General features: G+C 42.2%; 1 protein-coding gene across 1 annotated transcript in view; it reads right to left on the reverse strand.

Moving 5' to 3' along the window:
- Nucleotides 1-18,999, reverse strand: part of hmcn1 (hemicentin 1) — a gene marked incomplete at its 5' end in the record, with an annotated part of 135,582 nt that overhangs the window by 57,157 nt on the left and 59,426 nt on the right. Inside the window, 18 exons of the mRNA XM_080032171.1 lie at nucleotides 1,098-1,199; nucleotides 1,490-1,613; nucleotides 2,287-2,441; nucleotides 3,032-3,201; nucleotides 3,838-3,946; nucleotides 5,549-5,830; nucleotides 7,159-7,437; nucleotides 7,847-8,001; nucleotides 8,416-8,542; nucleotides 9,074-9,221; nucleotides 10,369-10,499; nucleotides 11,041-11,235; nucleotides 12,114-12,209; nucleotides 12,929-13,180; nucleotides 13,624-13,751; nucleotides 14,454-14,619; nucleotides 15,153-15,312; nucleotides 17,280-17,392. Of these exons, the coding sequence (XP_079888297.1) occupies nucleotides 1,098-1,199; nucleotides 1,490-1,613; nucleotides 2,287-2,441; nucleotides 3,032-3,201; nucleotides 3,838-3,946; nucleotides 5,549-5,830; nucleotides 7,159-7,437; nucleotides 7,847-8,001; nucleotides 8,416-8,542; nucleotides 9,074-9,221; nucleotides 10,369-10,499; nucleotides 11,041-11,235; nucleotides 12,114-12,209; nucleotides 12,929-13,180; nucleotides 13,624-13,751; nucleotides 14,454-14,619; nucleotides 15,153-15,312; nucleotides 17,280-17,392 (2,892 nt within the window). The remainder of the gene's footprint in view (nucleotides 1-1,097; nucleotides 1,200-1,489; nucleotides 1,614-2,286; nucleotides 2,442-3,031; nucleotides 3,202-3,837; nucleotides 3,947-5,548; nucleotides 5,831-7,158; nucleotides 7,438-7,846; nucleotides 8,002-8,415; nucleotides 8,543-9,073; nucleotides 9,222-10,368; nucleotides 10,500-11,040; nucleotides 11,236-12,113; nucleotides 12,210-12,928; nucleotides 13,181-13,623; nucleotides 13,752-14,453; nucleotides 14,620-15,152; nucleotides 15,313-17,279; nucleotides 17,393-18,999) is intronic.

Genomic DNA, 18,999 nt, shown 5'->3' on the forward strand with positions numbered 1-18,999 from the left:
TCCAATTATCGTATAGATAAAGATGGCCTCGCTTGGGACAACATTTTTTTTGTATGGATGCAGAATAGCCAAAAATCTTAAAATTCAGTGCAGTGCTCTCCTAAATTGTTGAATAATTAAAAAATAAAAGTAACTGGGATGCCCCGGTGGTGTAGTGGATAGAGGGCGTACCATATTGGCTCCAGCTTTTGTTTCAGTGGTCGCGGGTTCAAATCCGACCCGTGGACCTCTACTGCAGGTCACCCCCTCTCTCTCTGTCTCCCCAAAAAAATATGCCAAAAAATTATCTTTAAAAAAAAATATAGCCTATAAATAAAAGTAACTGACAAACAAGATCTCCTTTCTATTGCTCAGGACAATGGATAAAGAATTAATAAATAAATTCCAATACTGTATATGTTCACATGTGAGATGATGTCATGTATATCAGATGGTCTTATCTGTACTGAGCTGACTGCAGGGAGTCATCTGAGATCAATTTTCCGCTGTTGCACTAATGGCTAAAGATAAGGAAAAGCCGCAGTGTAGTGGGAGAAACTACGCCCCGGAGCCTAGTACACTCTCAGAAAAGAAAGCACATTATTGGACCTATAAGGGTATTGCATGTCCCTGGGCCAGTACCCTTGAAAGTTGGACCTGTGTACCCTTGTTGTTGTGTACTTATTTTTCTGTCATTTCCACAAATCTAGCTACTGTTTGTTACTATTTGAGACAAAAATGAGACTGACATTCCGTTCGGGCGACGCTCGCCAGACGTTCGCGAGACATAAATGCAAGCTCCTGGCAAATGTAGGCAAGGACATTCGCAAACGTGTCGTAAGTACACACTCAGTGAGACTGCAAGTGAAAATTGTCGCAAATTTGCATATTTTTTCACAATTTTGTGTCTCCAACGTGTCGCAAAGTGTCGCAGCCCAGTGAGATAGGGGCTTTAGAACTTTTGGGGCACAGCAATGCACTGCTACCGTACCCCTATTTCTGACAGTGTATGTGAGGGGGGGATGTTTGTCAGGTAGTGGGCTGCAGTAAGTGTGTTTATGTGTGTGTGTCTGTCTGTGTGTGTGTGTGTGTGTGTGCGTGCGTGAGCCCCATCTTACCAGGTAGCGGGCTGCCTGTGGCCTTGCATTCGAGCTCAGTGGGGAAGCCGGACAGGATGGTCTGGTTGACGAGGCCTCCAGTGCTGGGGAAACTGGGCGGCTCTACAGGATTACACACAACCACAACAATGTATCAGATCATTTCTCTCCTGTTTCCGCCTAGTCCCTCGACATGGCAGGGAAAGTAGAAGTATATGTATGACAGAAACCAGGAGGCCAGTGTGTGAGAGGGAGTGATGTGTGTGTGTGTGTGTGTGTGTGGGGGGGTGCTGTGTGTATCTGTGTGTGTGCGAGTATCTGTGTGTGAGTATGTGTGTCTGTCTGTCTGTCTGTCTGTCTGTCTGTCTGTCTGTCTGTCTGTCTGTCTGTCTGTGTGTATATCTTTATGTTACCATGGACACTGAGCCGTATGTGCTGTTGAGCCTCCCCAGCTGCGTTGGTCGCCAGGCAGGTGTATTTCCCAGAATCCTCCAGTCTGGCCTCTGTGACCTTTAAGGTTCTGCCGGCCGACTCCAGCTGTGAGACACACACACACACACACACACACACACACACACACACACACACAAAGGGAATTTATCTATCTACTGTATCTATCTATCTATCTATCTATCTATCTATCTATCTATCTATCTATCTATCTATCTATCTATCTATCTATCTATCTATCTATCTATCTATCTATCTATCTATCTATCTATCTATCTATCTATCTATCTATCTATCTATCTAGGATCTATGGAAACAAACATTAATTTCCATACAGGGTTTGCCTAAAGCCTCACTTACTCCAGAGAGGTATGTAAAATTAAAATGGATTAATCTATATTGAGTTAATGATAATAATAATAATAATAATAATAATAATAATAATAATAATAATAATAATAATAATAATAATAATAATAATAATAATAATAATAATAATACATTTTAATTGTATAGATAGATAGATAGATAGATAGATAGATAGATAGATAGATAGATAGCTTTATTGTCATATGCACCGTTACAGCACAATGAAATTTGCCTTTTCAGTACACACCTCTCCAAGAAACATACAAGACAGTGACAATAACATGGGTGGACAGGAGATAGTGTAACTATTGCACTTTATATTGCGGGAATCTCAAAGTAAAAGAAATACAATAAGATCAAAGCCAATGAGAATATTAACAGTTGAGCCAACCTTAATGTGTCCCTGTGTGGTGTCCACGGGCCGGCCGTCTTTGACCCATGTGATGCTGGGAGGAGGGATGCCGCTGGACACACACTCCAGACTGACACTCTTATGCAGAATCACTGAGCGCTCAGCAGGGCCAGAGCTACGGATGGATGGAGGGACTGGAGAGAAGTGAAGAATGGAGGTATGTACGATTATTTTTTGGCATTTTCAAGCTTTATTAGATAGTACAGAGTTGAAATGGGGAGACAGAGGGAGAGAGAGAGGGGGGATGACATGTAGTAAAGGTCCACGGGTCAGACTTGAACGGATGGATGGAGGGACTAGAGAGAGGTGAAGAATGGAGGTAAACTCTTAAAAAAAAGAAAAAATTCTTCCAAATCTTTCAAATTTAAAAAAGGCAGATAGTCTTATTTACCCAAAATGGAAACATCCCGGTGGCTTGCATTTAAAGTTTACATTTCAGTTTAGTTTATTTCGGTAATTTTCAAACTTATAGACGATAGATTCAATCGAGACTTAGATAGACAAAACATTTTACTTTAAGTTATTGCTTTTCTAGAATTTAAAGTGTGCGCGGCCACCAAACTATTCACCATTTTCATTTGTAGTGAGAAAGCGTTTTACTAATAATTTAGATCTGTCTAATGTCTTGGTTGTTGCTGTATGTATGTATGTATGTATGTTAGAAATCAATAAAAAGGGACGCCCATAGCTCAGTTGGTAGGGCGTCCCAACCATTTTTTTTTACCATGGACCACCACATTGAAGTCCCTCTCATGGTCTCCTGCTTCGTTGGTGGCCACACACTGAAACCGCGCCGTGTCTGAGACCTGAGCGCGGGACACCACCAGCCTCCGCCCGCTGGCTCCAATCCTCAGCCCTTCACCCTGTCTGACAGGCTTCCCATCTTTATACCACCTGGAAGAGAGAGAGAGAGAGAGAGAGAGAGAGAGAGAGAGAGAGAGAGAGAGAGAGAGAGAGAGAGAGAGACGGTTTTATAGTGCATATGAACATGTGTCTGTATTGCATGTGTGCTTTTATCTTTTAAAGGTGCAGTCAGCGGTTCTGGAGAATGCTTGTTGTCAAAATCACGTTTCCGTCAAAATCAGTACATATCTGTGTAGGCCTACTGAAAAAAAATCCAGTGTTAATACAAAGCCTAGGCTCTGTAAACTGGCATGTTGCTGGCTACGGTGGGCCCCCCTTTGTTTACATAACCTTTAGTTACATAACCTTTATTTAAGTACCTTTCTTTAAAATAAGATACAACTTTATTAACCCCCATAGGAGACATTTGCTTGTTGCAACAGCCCAGCAGCAGTGGAAGGACAAAGGATAACAATTACAATACAATAAAAATACAAAGTGCTAATGCAAATACCAGCTCACAGAACCTAGGCTGTGTATCACCACCAGCTTTTTTTTCAACACACATACAGTACATACAGTAAGGAGATTTTTTAGATGTTGAAAAAAAAGTGTTTTTGACGTCAAGCATTCTCCAGAATCGCTGACTCCACCTTTAACCCTTATGGCCTGAGACAGAGATCTTACGTGATGGAAGGTGCAGGTGTTCCAGTGGCTTGACACTCCAGCTCCAAAGGGCTGTTGATTATCACCATGCTGTCTGTCACTACATCAGCTCCGTCAATGAAAGGAGGAACTAGGATTGAGGAAAAAAAATATGTTTATGTATATGATGACAAAAACAGCAATGAATGCATAAGTCATTCTAAAAGGTTTAATCACTTGTTCGGATATAGCAAAGGGAGATAGCACCAAGTGTGGTGTCTGTCTGTCTGTCTTTCTGTCTGTCTGTCTGTCTGTCTGTCTGTCTGTCTGTCTGTCTGTCTGTCTGTCTGTCTGTCTGTCTGTCTGTCTGTCTGTCTGTCTGTCTATCTATCTATCTATCTATCTATCTATCTATCTATCTATCTATCTATCTATCTATCTATCTATCTATCTATCTATCTATCTATCTATCTATCTATCTATCAGGCGTGTGAAGCCACAGTAAGAAATGCCAGGTGTCTGTTTCCCCATGTGGTAACACACACACACATGCTGAATATAACAGCTGCCTGAGGTCTGGTTATGTAAGAGTTGTCGTGGCCGAGTGGTTAAGGCGATGGACTAGAAATCCATTGGGGTCTCCCCGCGCAGGTTCGAATCCTGCCGACAACGGCTCAAAGCTTTTCCAGCTGTCGCAAACAAACAATAGAATCAAGATAAAAGGGTGTTGCTCTCTCTCTCTACACAAACACACATCACTCTCTCTCTCTCTCTCTCTCTCTCTCTCTCTCTACACACACACGCACACGCACTCTAGACGCTCCCTATCTACCATGTGACTGCAGAAACGCTGTGTGTAAGCAAAGGCATTATTCAAATGACTCCCTTTACAGTAGTTCCGTGCCCAGAATAAAAAACACTGCCTTTTCCCTCTGGCAGTTATTGATACAGATTGTAAAATAGTTAAAAGTTAGAACTAGACATACATAAAAAAGGCACATTTGAAGTCCCCTTTGGAGTTATATTGAGAGTTTTGTTTTTTCAGGATTTTTCAGTTTCTGCCATGGAATGTTTAAGCCACGTGGAATGTATGTATTACAGAAAGGCTTATGGACCTGGAGCAAGATAAGTCCACACCAAATGTCTTGGCACTCGGTAGCTATAAAACATTGGTGTGCACTGGTAATAACCTTTCTATGATGTCTGTCTGTCTGTCTGTCTGTCTGTCTGTCTGTCTGTCTGTCTGTCTGTCTGTCTGTCTGTCTGTCTGTCTGTCTGTCTGTCTGTTCTCTTTTAAACCTGGCATAGGATGAATCAAAGGTTTAGCTTCTATATATTTTAATGTTGCAAGTTTTTCGTGAGTAGTAGAGAAACACAGGCAAGCCAGAATCCTAGAAAAGCAATATTTCACACAATTTAAATGGTGCACAATTCATGTTGGGGGGGAGGGGGGCATGGCTATTCTTTCAGTATGTAAAGAACTTTGTGCTACATTCTCTGTGTATGAAAAGCTTTGTGGTGTTTTGTGCCCCCAAGGCTTGGCAGGTCCTAACCCTGACCGTTACTTTACCCCGAACCTTAACTAGGCAGCGCTGCTTTGAAGGCTCCATTGGGGGCACAAAACACTAAACTCTGTATAAAACGTGCTATTGAAATAAATTTTGATTTTTTTTTTAAATGTTAGTGTCAGCATAGTATATACGGCTTCACCAATTCAAACATTAATTCCGTTGCTTTAAAACATTTTTTTTACCTAAAACCCTGACGTCGTACTTGACCTCCTTCTCCCCGGCGATGCTGGTTGCCACGCAGACGTAGCGTCCCGAGTCGGACTGCGTTGCCGAGATGATTTCTATCTTGCTGCCTTGCTCAAGGACACGCACGCTCTCCCCATCGCGCACGGGAACACCATCCTTCAGCCACGTGAGGGAGGGGGGAGGGTGGCCGGCCGCCTCACACTCCAGCACTAAAGGTTTACTGAGAACCACTTTCCTCTCCGTAGGACCGTCGTCACCGCCCGAAATGGTAGGAGGCACTGTGTGTGTGTTTGGGGGAAAAAGAGGGTTAAAGCTATAGTGCGTACATTTTTTCATGTACAGTAATGTCAGTTATATTAAAAGCCATCGTCCAAACAAGTTGACACAAAGTTGATAAAGTAAGTCTATCAGCTCCACAACATTTTCTGTGTATTTTTCTCTGTAGGGCAGCGTTTACAAACTGGTGTCACCTCGCCCCTAGACACTGGTGCAGGAGCTCAGAAAAAATCCCAAGAAGAGCCCAAGAAATGTTTCAGTAGTTGATTCTACTGCTAAGAAAAAACCAGGACGTACAGCAGAAGGTATAAAATCCATGCGCCATCACCGAAGGCTAAACCTCATGTGAGACAGTGTTGTTGTAATTACTCAGATCTCCTCATGGCGGCGGATACAGAAGATACGCACTTTAGCTTTAAAGGTTGGAGGACTTTTCTGCTTGACTGATATCTTATTTGCATTTCACACTCAAGGCTTTGTTTAGTAAAATTGCTTTCTGCTTCAGGTCCCTCCCGATCTGTGTTTCATTTTTGTGCCTTTCAAGGATCAAGGATTTTTTTTTATTAAATTGTTTGCCGATTACCCACAGCTGTTTGACATTATTCTGGACGGCTACAAAAGGCCCTCATGCTCGGTGAGTGAAACCAAATGGCTTTAAGCTCAAGATTAGAACAATACTACGCTTCAGAGCTCCACACATATGAGACGGATTGCAGACGCAGGAGACAATAGGACCCTCAAGTTGTAGAAAGTTCCTGAGTTTCACAAATTCCAATTTAGCCTGAAAAGCCCCTTTTACATCACCCCGGGAAAACCAGTAATATTCTGGCTTCTATGGAACGTACTTAGCCTGGTCCTACCAAACCATCATACTTCATTTCATTTGTCAGGGAGAACGGGGTAATGTGAGACACTTTTTTTTTTTTACATTTGCTCCCCTCTAAGCGAGCTAAAATGATTTATCAGTAAAATGTACACATTTCCCATTAATTCAGGGTGTTTCCTAGCAATTGACATTATCAGAATCTATTCAGGACGAAGGGCAGTGAAAATATGATTGTTTTAAAAAAAAGTTGTCTTGTGTCTCACTTTACCCCAGCTTAGGGGTAAAGTGAGAGTCAGGGTTAGGGTTGGACTTACAGTAGCCATTTCATATTTTTAATTTGCTCTTCTATACTTGATGTATTTTAATCTTGATGTATGTTATGCCCCTGCAAAGCACTTTGAATGGCCTTGTGTCTGAATTGTGCTATAGAAATAAACTTGCCTTGCCTTGCCTTGCCTAAACATAAACATATTTCGGCTATAATGTGTCAGCAGGTAGACTTACAGTAGACATCCAGTTCGTAGCTCTTCTCAGCGTTCCCAGCCACACTGTTAACCTTGCACGTGTACTGTCCCGCGTCGGAGGCCTGAGCCCGGGGGATCTTGAGGTAGTGGCCGCGGTCGACGTACTGCGCCTGGCGGTTTGACAAGATGGCCGCCCCGTGTCTGAACCAGGTGATGGTGGGGAGAGGAACGCCGCGCGCCTCACACTCCAGCGTTACCGTGGTGTCCAGGAGAGCCGTCACCCCCGTGGTTAAGTTACCGCCTTTGATGGAGGGGGGCACTACGACAATAGCACAACAAATATAATTATACTGTATACTATATATACACATTTTTTTTTTTGTAGAAAGAGAAGGCTTGGGACTGGAACAATGGCAAAAAAATATAGATATATATTAATCAAAGTATTCTTATAGCACCTTTCATACAAGTCACATGTAGTTTAAAGTGCAAAAATGGATGTGGAGACCAATGCACGCTGGACAATAAAATATGTAAATGTTAAAAGAAAAATAAACTATCACCAATTAAGATAATTATAAAATGGATATATAGGTATAGAATCTGAAATTTGTAATTGAGCTGTATTTCTTCATTTCAGGCACAGAGATTACCAAGTGTTTTTCTTGATTTCAGAAAGTCATAAAAAGTAAACATTTTATTTAATTACACTAAGAAAATCCACTCACCATAGACACTGAGGTTAAAGTCCTTGGTGTTTTTGCCGGCGGTGTTCATGACACTGCACTGGTAGCGGGCCTTGTCCCCCAGACGGGCGCTTTTTATCTTCAAAACCTGACCCCTGTTTGTGACCTCTAGGTTGGGATCACCCAGGAACACCAACCTAAAGAAAAAAAAAGTATTATTATATAGACCTACTTCACCGGTGGAAATATGAAGGTGTATTGAATTCGGAGATCCTATGTAGTATAAATGTGCAAACATTTTAGAAATCGGTTAATTCTAGCCTGAGAAAAGACGGAAAGAGTGTTTTATGGTCTCACTGTCTAACCCTAAATTTTCCCACGTGTGACATCACATATGGTAAAATGTAGGGTTAGGATTAACAGGACAGCTGGGCCAAGTAAAGACTGAGGAAAGACAGAGGGAAGAAAAAAACCTCATTGATTAAATTATAATAGTGATTTTATAATGATAGAACGCCGGTTCCGTATGGGTGAAGTATTCCTTTAATTTATCATTTTTCATTTGTACCATAAAACAGACAGGAAACACCATATTCATAGGAGGCACTTACTTGCGATCCTTGTACCACTGGATTGATGGAAAGGGAACTCCCTCTACTTTGCACTCCAGACTTATCTCTTGTTTGACGATGGCTGAGATGTCCCGGGGCGATTCAGACCCTTCTATGGTGGGTGGGACTGAGGCGGAGAGGGACAGAGAGTCAGTGTACATTACCTCACTCATCAAGAGTCCCATTTGGACCTTTAACAAGCATTTGAATTACAGGGAATGTCAAATTTTTGGTTGTTAATAAAAAAATAATTATTATCAGGGGCTCATCAGTGGGGGTTCAATTAGAGTATATACAAACAAATGTATTCCTTTCCTTTTATGACCCAAACATGTTTGTAGTTTGTAGTATTAATAGTCAATTACACACACAAAAAAAAGAAAAGTAATTGAAGTATTTGAATTACTATGCAAATGTGAGTGTAGTTGAACCACCGGCATCCTACTGCAAACTGTAGGTGATCTAATAGTCTAATTAAACGTAAATCAATACTCCCTTACACTGATATTTTGGCTTCCGTTATGTATACAATTCTTTGAGAATCATGCCGCTGTAAAGCACTTTGAATGGCCTTGTGTCTGAATTGTGCTATAGGAATAAACTTGCCTTGCCTTGTACCCTTGTTTCAATACAATACTGCCCCACGACTCTCACTCACCCAGTATATCCACGTAGAAGTCTTTGTCCGAGCTGCCTGCGATGTTGATGGCTGTACAGCTGTAGGCGCCTGCGTCTGCTGTGGCCGCATTCAGGAGTCTCAGGGTCTTTCCATTGTCTAGAATCTGAACACTGCTGCTGGAAACTATCTGTCAATCAACAAACACAAGTGGAATCAAACACAAATGCAAAAGTAAATACTTAAAGGTGAAGTGAGCGATTTATTTATGTTAATATATGTGTTAAATCGCTCTATATTCATACAGTGATCACTTATATAGTGTGCACGCTTCATAACATTGTTTTCAATGATGGTCACGTTTGCTGTTACAGTTCATGTATGAACATGGAAAATTAACATTTCATAATCATTTAAAAGTTCCTCATAAGAGATTTATATTGTTGCTTAGGGCAACAAAAAAAAATTTCGCAAGCAGGGAATCTGTTGTTTAGCTTGCTCATAATTAGCAGAGTGAAGTAAGCGATCAGATTTCCCCATAATGTGCTTTGCAGGAAAATTGAAAAAGGAACAACCATGGAACAAAAACAAGCCAGCGAACTGCTAACCACCGGGACGTTACAACAAAGTCTGTTCTGGTATCCATTCATCAGAATTATTGTTTCATTATAGCTTTGACAATGCTGCTCTTTGTTACAACACACACACACACACACACACACACACACACACACACACACACACACACACACACACACACACACACACACACTCATTTGGTCTGTACAGTATGATCACTTATAATGATATGAATCCATGAAAGGAAAGGCTGTTATCAATTCTCATCAAGCATGTAAAGTTTTGAGTTCCAATTCTTGTAGAAGATTCACTAGACCACAGTTTAAGTATAGCTAAGTATAGTTAAGCCTATCAGCTCCACAAAACTCTCTCTGTAATTCTCAGTATGGCAGCGTTAACAAACTGGTGTCACTGTCGCCCCCTACCCTACACTGGTGTAAGAGCTCAGAAAAATCCCCAAAAGCGCCCAAACATTTTTAAAGCTATTGATTCTACTGCTATGAAAAAACCCTTAGAGCAGCAGGTATAAAATCCATGCGCGATCTCTGAAGCCTTACCTCATGTAGATGCACCCACATTGTTGTAGTAATTACTCAATATTTCCTCATGGGGGGGCGACAGAAGTTAGGCACTATAGCTTTAATGCTATTCACTTGATATTAGATTGATCAACAGTAAACTCCCTTAGCAGGACACGGGAATTCTCGGCAGAAGCGACAGAAGTTACGCACTGTAGCTTTAATATGTTTTAAACCTACCGGAGTGCCATCCTTGTACCAGGTGATGACAGGTGTGGGACTTCCGATGACATCACACAGCAGGTTGGTCGACTGACTCAGGACCAGTGACACGTTGCCCGGCGATTCACTGTCACGGAATGTAGGGGGCACTGTGGAGGTATCGAAGGTGGTTATTCAGCTTGTGTGTGTGTGTGTGTGTGTGTGTGTGTGTGTGTGTGTGTGTGTGTGTGTGTGTGTGCGTGTGTATGTGTGTGTGAGTGTGTGTGTGTGTGTGTGTGAGAGTGAGTGAGTGAGTGTGTTTGTGTTTGTGTGTGTGTGTGTATGTGTGTGTGTGTGTGTGTGAGTGTGTGTGTGTGAGAGTGAGTGAGTGAGTGTGTTTGTGTTTGTGTGTGTGTGAGTGAGTGAGTGAGTGAGTGAGTGAGTGAGTGAGTGAGTGAGTGAGTGAGTGAGTGAGTGAGTGAGTGACTCACATATTGAGAAAACGTAAGATAGAAGGTCATATTTTAGTGCACTGTTACAGGTAAACCAATATTTGTGATATTAGGCTACATACTAAAAACGTATATGATTTGATTTGATGACAAACCAAATAAAAATGTGGCACGGATATGTGGCAGGGTCTAGACAGCCGTGTGTGTGTATGTGTGTGTGTGTGTGTGTGTGTGTGTGTGTGTGTAAAAGGTCCCTCACCGTTGACTTTGAGCTGGTACTTCCTCTCAGTGGACCCGGCATCGTTGACGGCAGCACAGACGTATTCTCCGTTGTCCAGCGGAGACACAGCGGCCAGGATCAGCAGCGTGCCGTCCTCTAGGATGGACACGCCCGGCTCGCTACCCGTCAGCTTCTGCCCGTTACGCATCCACTGGATCACTGGCTTAGGGAGGCCTGACACAGAGCCAGAAAGACCATAGAAAAAGTTTAAAACTATTCTTTGGAAGTAATATACATGTTGCAGCTTTAAAGGTGCAAAAAAGAAGCGCACCTTAGTAGTGATGTCATGTCACACAAGGACAATTGTGAATGAACTGATTAGCGGAGCGGGTGGGGGTTATAAAGGTACCGTGACAATTGTTTGACTTGTTGATTGTTGATAATATGCGACCCAGTGTCATGCGTAAAAGAGAAAATAAATGAAAACTAAAGAGAGTTCCAGTTTCTGTCATACTTGATCAAATGCAGAGCCGACCCAAGGCATAAGCGAACTAAGCGGTTGTGTGTTTGATATTGACATCATCAACAAACAAGCAATACAATGTTTTGGTCTAGATAATTAATAGCCTAATAATTGAATCAGTTTATCTGGGAGGTAATCCGAAATTAACTGATCATGTCACGTTCATGTTAAAACTTTAAAAAAAATCTCCCGGGGGGGCATACCCCCGGACCCCCCTAGGAGGGTCGGGATCTCAGCTGTCATATATTTTCACCCATCTGGACATTGGATGCACTGGCAGAAAACACTGGGTGTGGGGATAACATTTAACAATGGGCAATAATTTGGGCAGCGCTGCGATTGGAGAGGAGCCCCCTGATCATATTCCGCTTAGGGACCCATGAAGGCTTGGGCCGGCTCTGATCAAATGTCCTGCAAAAATACAAGGTGTGTTGTACCTGACATTGTGTTCATTTCTTGAAAAAGTGTATTATACTTTTAGAAGAAAGTTAATAATTATAAATTGTTCTTTCTTGTAATGTCAATTTTAAGAGTTTCAGTATGTTTTTTTTAATTACACAGGGAAACCACATGGGGCATAAATCTTTACCTTTGGCCGGGCAGGGGAAGGCAATACGCTGGTTGGCGACTCTCTCCTGATGGGGACTGTTAAAGGGGGGCTCCAATATTTCGACCACAGGGGGCACTGCAAACACACAGACACATAATAATCAGTGGCAAGTTACAAACACTTACGAAATACGCTTCCACACACTTACAAAGCATCCAAAGCAGTTTTTATATTAATCTTTAACAGTGCAGTGGTTAATGAAACTATATTTTGGCAAAATGCATATAATTTAAAATGTGAATTTTGATGTGTCAGACTATCGAAAGCGACGTCTTAGAAAAATCGAACTTCCGAAGCAAAATTACGTCGCTGACATGGAAGCTTTTGATTTACTTTTGATAATGAATATTAACGGGCGAATTAATCGCACAAAAAAAAAAACGCTCCCGGTTTGCAAAGGCCTTTAGGTGGTAAAATAAACAACAACCAGTATATTATAATTTTCATTTCATTTCATGTATTTACATCTATTGCCCGTAGTACCATGGTATGGAGCACAAAACATTCAAATAATAACAGAAGAAAACAATGGTGTACTGTACGGCATGGACACAACAAAAACGCTACTTAGGCCATTTACGCTAGAAGGAGATTTTTCAGATAGGCTCCTGTTTTACCAATATCTTTTGTGTTTGCCGACCTCAAAAGCAAAATCAATTCAAACTTAGATGGAGAATTAACATAATATTTTGGGAGGTCCTTCTTTCTATAATACATTCTTACACTCAAACAGGACATGATACTCATCGCCAAATCAATCAAGCCATTATAAAACACTAATAAAAACACCAGACCTTGCACCAGCAGTTGAACTCGGGCCTGGTCTGTGCCGGCTGTGTTGGTGGCTGTGCAGACGTACGTTCCCTCGTCCTGCAGACTAACACTCCTGAACGCCAGGCTTCCATCAGGAGACACAGGGAACCTCTGTCCCTCTCTGGTCCAGGTTAGAATGGGCTCCGGGACGCCCCGCACCATACAGGGCAACTCCGCAGGGAAACCCACCTGCACCTTCATAACCCTGGGACCAGCCTGGATACTGGGGGGCACTGCAAGATAGTTAAAATACTTTATTTATTTTTGTCTCAATTAACATTGTTATTATCATTTCGATTTTTTAATGTTGTGTTTATATTTATATTTAGTATATATTTAGATTTTTCACATAAACCTACACACACACACACACACACACACACACACACACACACACACACACACACACACACACACACACACACACACACACACACACACACACAAAATTTAAAAAATTAAAGTAAAAGACTAGGTTTAGTAATTCCTATAAAGAATTTTTCTGAGCTCACGCACCAGTGTCAAGGGTGGTATTAAAAGTTTGTTAACACTGCCATACTGAGAAATACAGAGATTGCCTCGTTTGGTGATGGCTTGAATGTAACCGATGGCTTGAAAAAGTTACGCACCATAGCTTTTAAAAGTCTTTGTTTGTGTTTGCGATCTTTGAACTTACCCAAAACAGTCAGCTCGATGGATTGCGTTAGGTTGCCAGCAATATTGGAGGCAACGCACACATAAATTCCACTGTCTGACACTTTGGTCTCCAAAATCTTCATAGCGCCTGAGGGGAGCTGATTGTGCCTGGGTTGAAACACACACACACACACACACACACACACACACACACACACACACACACACACACACACACACACACACACACACACACACACACACACACACACACACACACACACACACACACACACACACACACACACACACACATCTCAGTCATTTCTGTAAACACGTACTCCTCTAATTCTTACTAATCCACCATGGACCATAATTACAGCTTCTGTGGCAGGCGCACAGGAGTTCCAATAGATCACAGGGAAGAGTATGATTGCTCAGTAATCCTATGAAACCACACACTCTCTATCCCGCGGCTATGAACACACACACACACACACACACACACTGGCACACACGCACACACACACTGGCACACACACTGGCACACACACACACACACACACACACACTGGCACACACACACTGATAGAGAAAAGTATGCAGACAGGATGGCGGTTCTCTTTTAGTCTTCAAGAACACCAAAACTCTGAATTTGAGGAGTAAGGATCATATCAGTTTCTTTTTTGGCATTTTCCAGCTTTATTAGAAAGTGCAGAGTTGAAATGGGGAGACAGAGAGAGAGAGAGGGGGATGACCTGCAGTAAAGGTACAGGGGTCGGATTTGAACCCGCGACTACTGCAACGAAGGCCGGAGCCAATATGGTACGCGCTCTATCCACTACGTCACCAGAGCACTTGTGTTTTTACCTGGGAGAGAAGGGGGAGATGAGCTGCCTCTCTTTGGCCCAGCTGATGGTGGGAGGAGGGACACTGCGGACGTCACAGGGCAAGATGGCGTCTTCTCCTTCGATCACTGTCATCCTCCCTGTTGCCTCAGAGCCTCCGACGCCGCCAGCAGTCGCTCTAGGACGAACTGGACACACACACGGATATCAGCGGATACACACAGGAACACACATTTAATTTAAAGTTCCTAGACGTACAGTATATGTGACAATTTCAGATTTCAGACAAAAAAATTTAAAAAACGGTGACCTGTATATTGAGCTCTGTGTTTGTTTATTCATGCTTCTCACCAATAGAAATAGCTTGAAAATTAAAAAAGATAAAATAAAGCTACATGTAGCTTAATTTTCTTGGTACAGACTATTGCAGCCTTAACCCAGTGATTTAAAAAAAATATATTATTAAACCTTTATTTATACTGGAGAGATCAATTGAGGCGTGACCCTTATTTGCAATGATGACAAAAGAGTCAAAGAAATGCAAAGCAAAAACAACAATACATACACAATAAACAATGCAAATACATCAAACACAATACAATTTAAACATTTAGACAGTGATATAGAAAGGCTGGAATTAAAATGAAATTGGTGAAAGTACAATATCGCCTAATTAAAACAGTTACAGGTGGAGTTTGGCAGATTTCAGATGAGGTGTTACCGTAGACAGTGAGCTGGACCTTCCTGGAGGCTTGGCCGGCGGCGTTGGTTGCCGTGCAGATAAACTCTCCGCTCTCGTGTCCAGAGGGAGAGAGGATGAGGAGGCTGCCTTCAGCATCCACAGAGAAGCCTGGTCCACCCAGGTACACCAGCTCTCCACCCTACACAACAATAATAATAATGGATTGGATTTATATAGCGCTTTTCTAGGCACTCAAAGCACTTTACAGGGTTCCAGGTTCCATTCATTCATACCGGTGGCGAAAGCGTGGCGGCCATTCAGCGCCTACGGCCCCTCCGACCACCACCTCGAACATACAGCTGTCATACACATTCACACAAGGCAAGGTGGGTGAAGTTTAGCCTCCATAACAGCTTCCATAACGTCTACTTTGATACTAGTATAAATAAAAGGTAAAGGTTTATTTGACTAAACCTTGGCTGTATGTTTTGTCCTACTGTATATAACCATATCTTTAACGGCCATTCTCTCAACTTCTACAGCCTCTTTCACCTAACCAACAACCAACCTAGTGTCATCTCTGCATGCTGCACTTTTGACTCTGAAAGTTATGCCTAACCTGACGTGACTTAGACGATGTTACACAGAACAGCACAAGAATGAGAGGGAATCGCATGTTACCGTTACAGCTGGTGCAATACTCAGCAGGGTCTAGTTTCATGGGTCCCCGAAGCAACGTTCACTTTAACAGCAACACTTTTACAACTCAGAGAAACTAGTGTAAAAAGATGGAAAAGATGGGATGGACTGTCAACACACACACACACACACACACACACACACACACACACTGGCACACACACTGGCACACACACACTGGCACAGACGCACACACTGGCACACAAACACACACTGGCATGCACACACACACACAGGCAAGCACATAAACACACACACACACACACACACACACACACACACACACACACACACACAAACACACACACACACACATCTGGACTACTTCAAGTTGAGCTTATAAAAAATATTGCAAAGTCAAACCACGTGAATACATAGCATAGCACACATTTCCCATTTCTAATGAGCTGTATAACTGTGTTCAGCTACAAGTGAACGGGTCAAGAGGTTGTTTCTGTGCACGAGTGGGAGTCTGTGAGTCAAGACATCATAAAATACCTCTGGAAAAGCGTGAGGCAGTCGGTAAAAAAATAATAATGACTTGCTTTACATTGCTTTCTACATACAGGCTTTCCTTTTCATGTTGTGGCGCCTCATCTGTTGAGTTTTGGCCTTACATATGACATTGGACTGTAATACATTTCATTTGCATTTTATTGTACATTTTCTCATGTACTAATTCCATGTGGTTATCCATCGACCTCTCTTTGATAGTTTTTCGCGATTTATGGAAAGACAAAATCTACTGTCTGGCTGGTAATATGGAAAGTCCAGTGTTGGTAGGCAATGCTTTGAAGAAGGGCAGAAAAAGGCATAAAAAACTAACACCATTGGGGGAGGGGGGAGGGGGGGGGGGGGGGGGGGCGCGCTTGTGGTGTAGTGGTTAGAGCTTCCCCCCTAGAGGCTAAGGCCTAGCAGTGGACCAGGGTTCGAGTCCGACCCGGGTCAGTTCTCTGTATGTCTGCCCCATTTCATCTCTGTCACTCCAAATCTGTCTAATAAAGTAAAACATACCCCAAAAAAACTGACAACATTTCAAGCAGAGCATTTGATTTGACTTTTCCATTCCATTGTACTGAAATGTGATACTCATATTATTAGAATATCATGGAAAATGAATTGGAATTGAGGCAAGAATTCATGCAAAAGGGGCCCAAACCAAGTACTGAGTACATGTGGATGATTATACTTTATAGAGGGCCGACATTTCTGTATTTAAAATCACTTTTTTATTGATTTCATGTAATATTCAAATTTTCTGAGATTTTGAATTTGGGGTTTTCATAAGCTGTAAGCCATAACAATCAAAATAATAAAAAATAAAGGCTTGACATATCTCACTTTGCATGTAATGAGTCTATATAATATATTATTTTCACCTTTTAAGTTGAATTACTGAAATAAATGAACTTTTGCACGACATTCTAATTTTTCGAGTTTCATCTGTACATAATGGTCCATACATACCTTGGCCCAGGTAATGTCAGGGGCTGGTTCTCCATTAGCTCGGCAGGGCAGAGTGATGGGCGTGCCTTCAATAGTGCTGAAAACCTGGGGACCGTACTGAATGGTAGGGATCACTGGAAAAAAAACATGAATAAACATAAAAACACAGTGAGAATTGTCATTTCTAAGGACCCAGGAACATGAATCCTCTATTCTTTGATTAAATACTCTTGCTTGATTAATACAGTCTCATTTTTCTCCTCACAGTAGATATTGTTTTTTGTGCACACATACTATATTTATGGAGTATGTAGAGAATCTAGTGGTTGTAAAGATGTATTTTGTGCTGGGTATATATACTGTGTGTTTGGCTGACATTACCTAAATTAGTTTAAAGCATTTGATATTCCACTTATTCTTCCCTTTCACTCCCTTCTTCAGTTCAGTCTGTTGGTATGTGTGTGTGTGTCTGTGTGTGTGTGTGTGTGTGTGTGTGTGTGTGTGTGTATGTGTGTGTGTGTGTGTGTGTGTGTGTATGTGTGTGTGTGTGTGTGTATGTGTGTGTGTGTTTGTGCGTGTGTGCGTGCGTGTGAGTGTTTGTGTGAGTGAGTGAGTGAGTGTTTGTGTGTTTGTAACAACTTCAAGAATATGCAGTAAAGTTCAACCCTCGGGGCATCTTCTTGGAAATAAAAAATGTGACTTAACTATAAACAACAACAGAGTAACACACACACAACATACACAGAATACAAGCTGTGTATAGCATGGCGGTCTCCCATTATATCATATTAGCTGTATGGAAAAGTATCCCTCATAGGTTATGGCAAAGCAACTGTAAACTGACCTACATAGAATAAATGTCCAGTGTTTTGTGTGCCATCTGAAAAGGAACTGAACTGATTGTGCAGAGCGAGCCAGTACTTTACATATACACAATGTTGACGAATGGTATTTAAACTGGTAGAATCTGGCAATGACTGACTTCAGTATAAATGGATAACACATTTTCCTTCTCTCTGACTTTCTCTCTCTCTCTCTCTCTCTCTCTTTATTTCTCTCTCCCTCCCTCCCTCTCTCTCTCTGTTTCTCTCTCTCTCCTTCTCTCTGACTCTCTCGCTCCCTCTCTCTCCCTCTCTGTCTCTCTCCCTCCCTCCCTCTCTCTCTCTATCTCCCTCCCTCTCTCTCTCCTTCTCTCTCTCCTTCTCTCTCTCTCCCTCCCTACCTCCCTCTCTCTCCCTATCTCCCTACCGCTCTCTCTCCCTCTCTCTCTCTCCCTCTCTCTCTCCCTCTCTCTCTCTCTCTCTCCTTCTCTCTCTCTCTCTCCATTACCCTCAACTGCTCCTGGTTTTAATGCCACCTCTAAGACAACTCTATTCATGAAGTTGAGGCAGAACAATCCTATTCGCCCATTTCTTGCTGCATGCACACATTTGTCCTGGTTTAGGAGTTTTTTTTTAAGCCAAGCAGGATCCATATTGTGCATGCTCCTGAATCTCCTGAAAGAGCATGTACAATATGGGTCCTGCTTGCTTAAAAAAAACTCCTTTTAGAATAATCTACTGTGTTTTTCCTCAGTTTTTTTTGCGGAAGAGGCGAAGTGTGTAGGGCGGTCGTCCACTGGATTGCAGGGTCAGAGGTTCGATCCCCCGTCCACCCGCCACATGTCGAAGTGTCCCTGGGCAAGACACTGAACCCCACATTGCTCCCAATGGTTCAGAGAGCCTTGCATGGCAGCTACTGC

Source organism: Ammodytes marinus, assembly GCF_949987685.1.
Source record: "Ammodytes marinus genome assembly, chromosome: 8".
Taxonomy (NCBI): domain Eukaryota; kingdom Metazoa; phylum Chordata; class Actinopteri; order Uranoscopiformes; family Ammodytidae; genus Ammodytes; species Ammodytes marinus.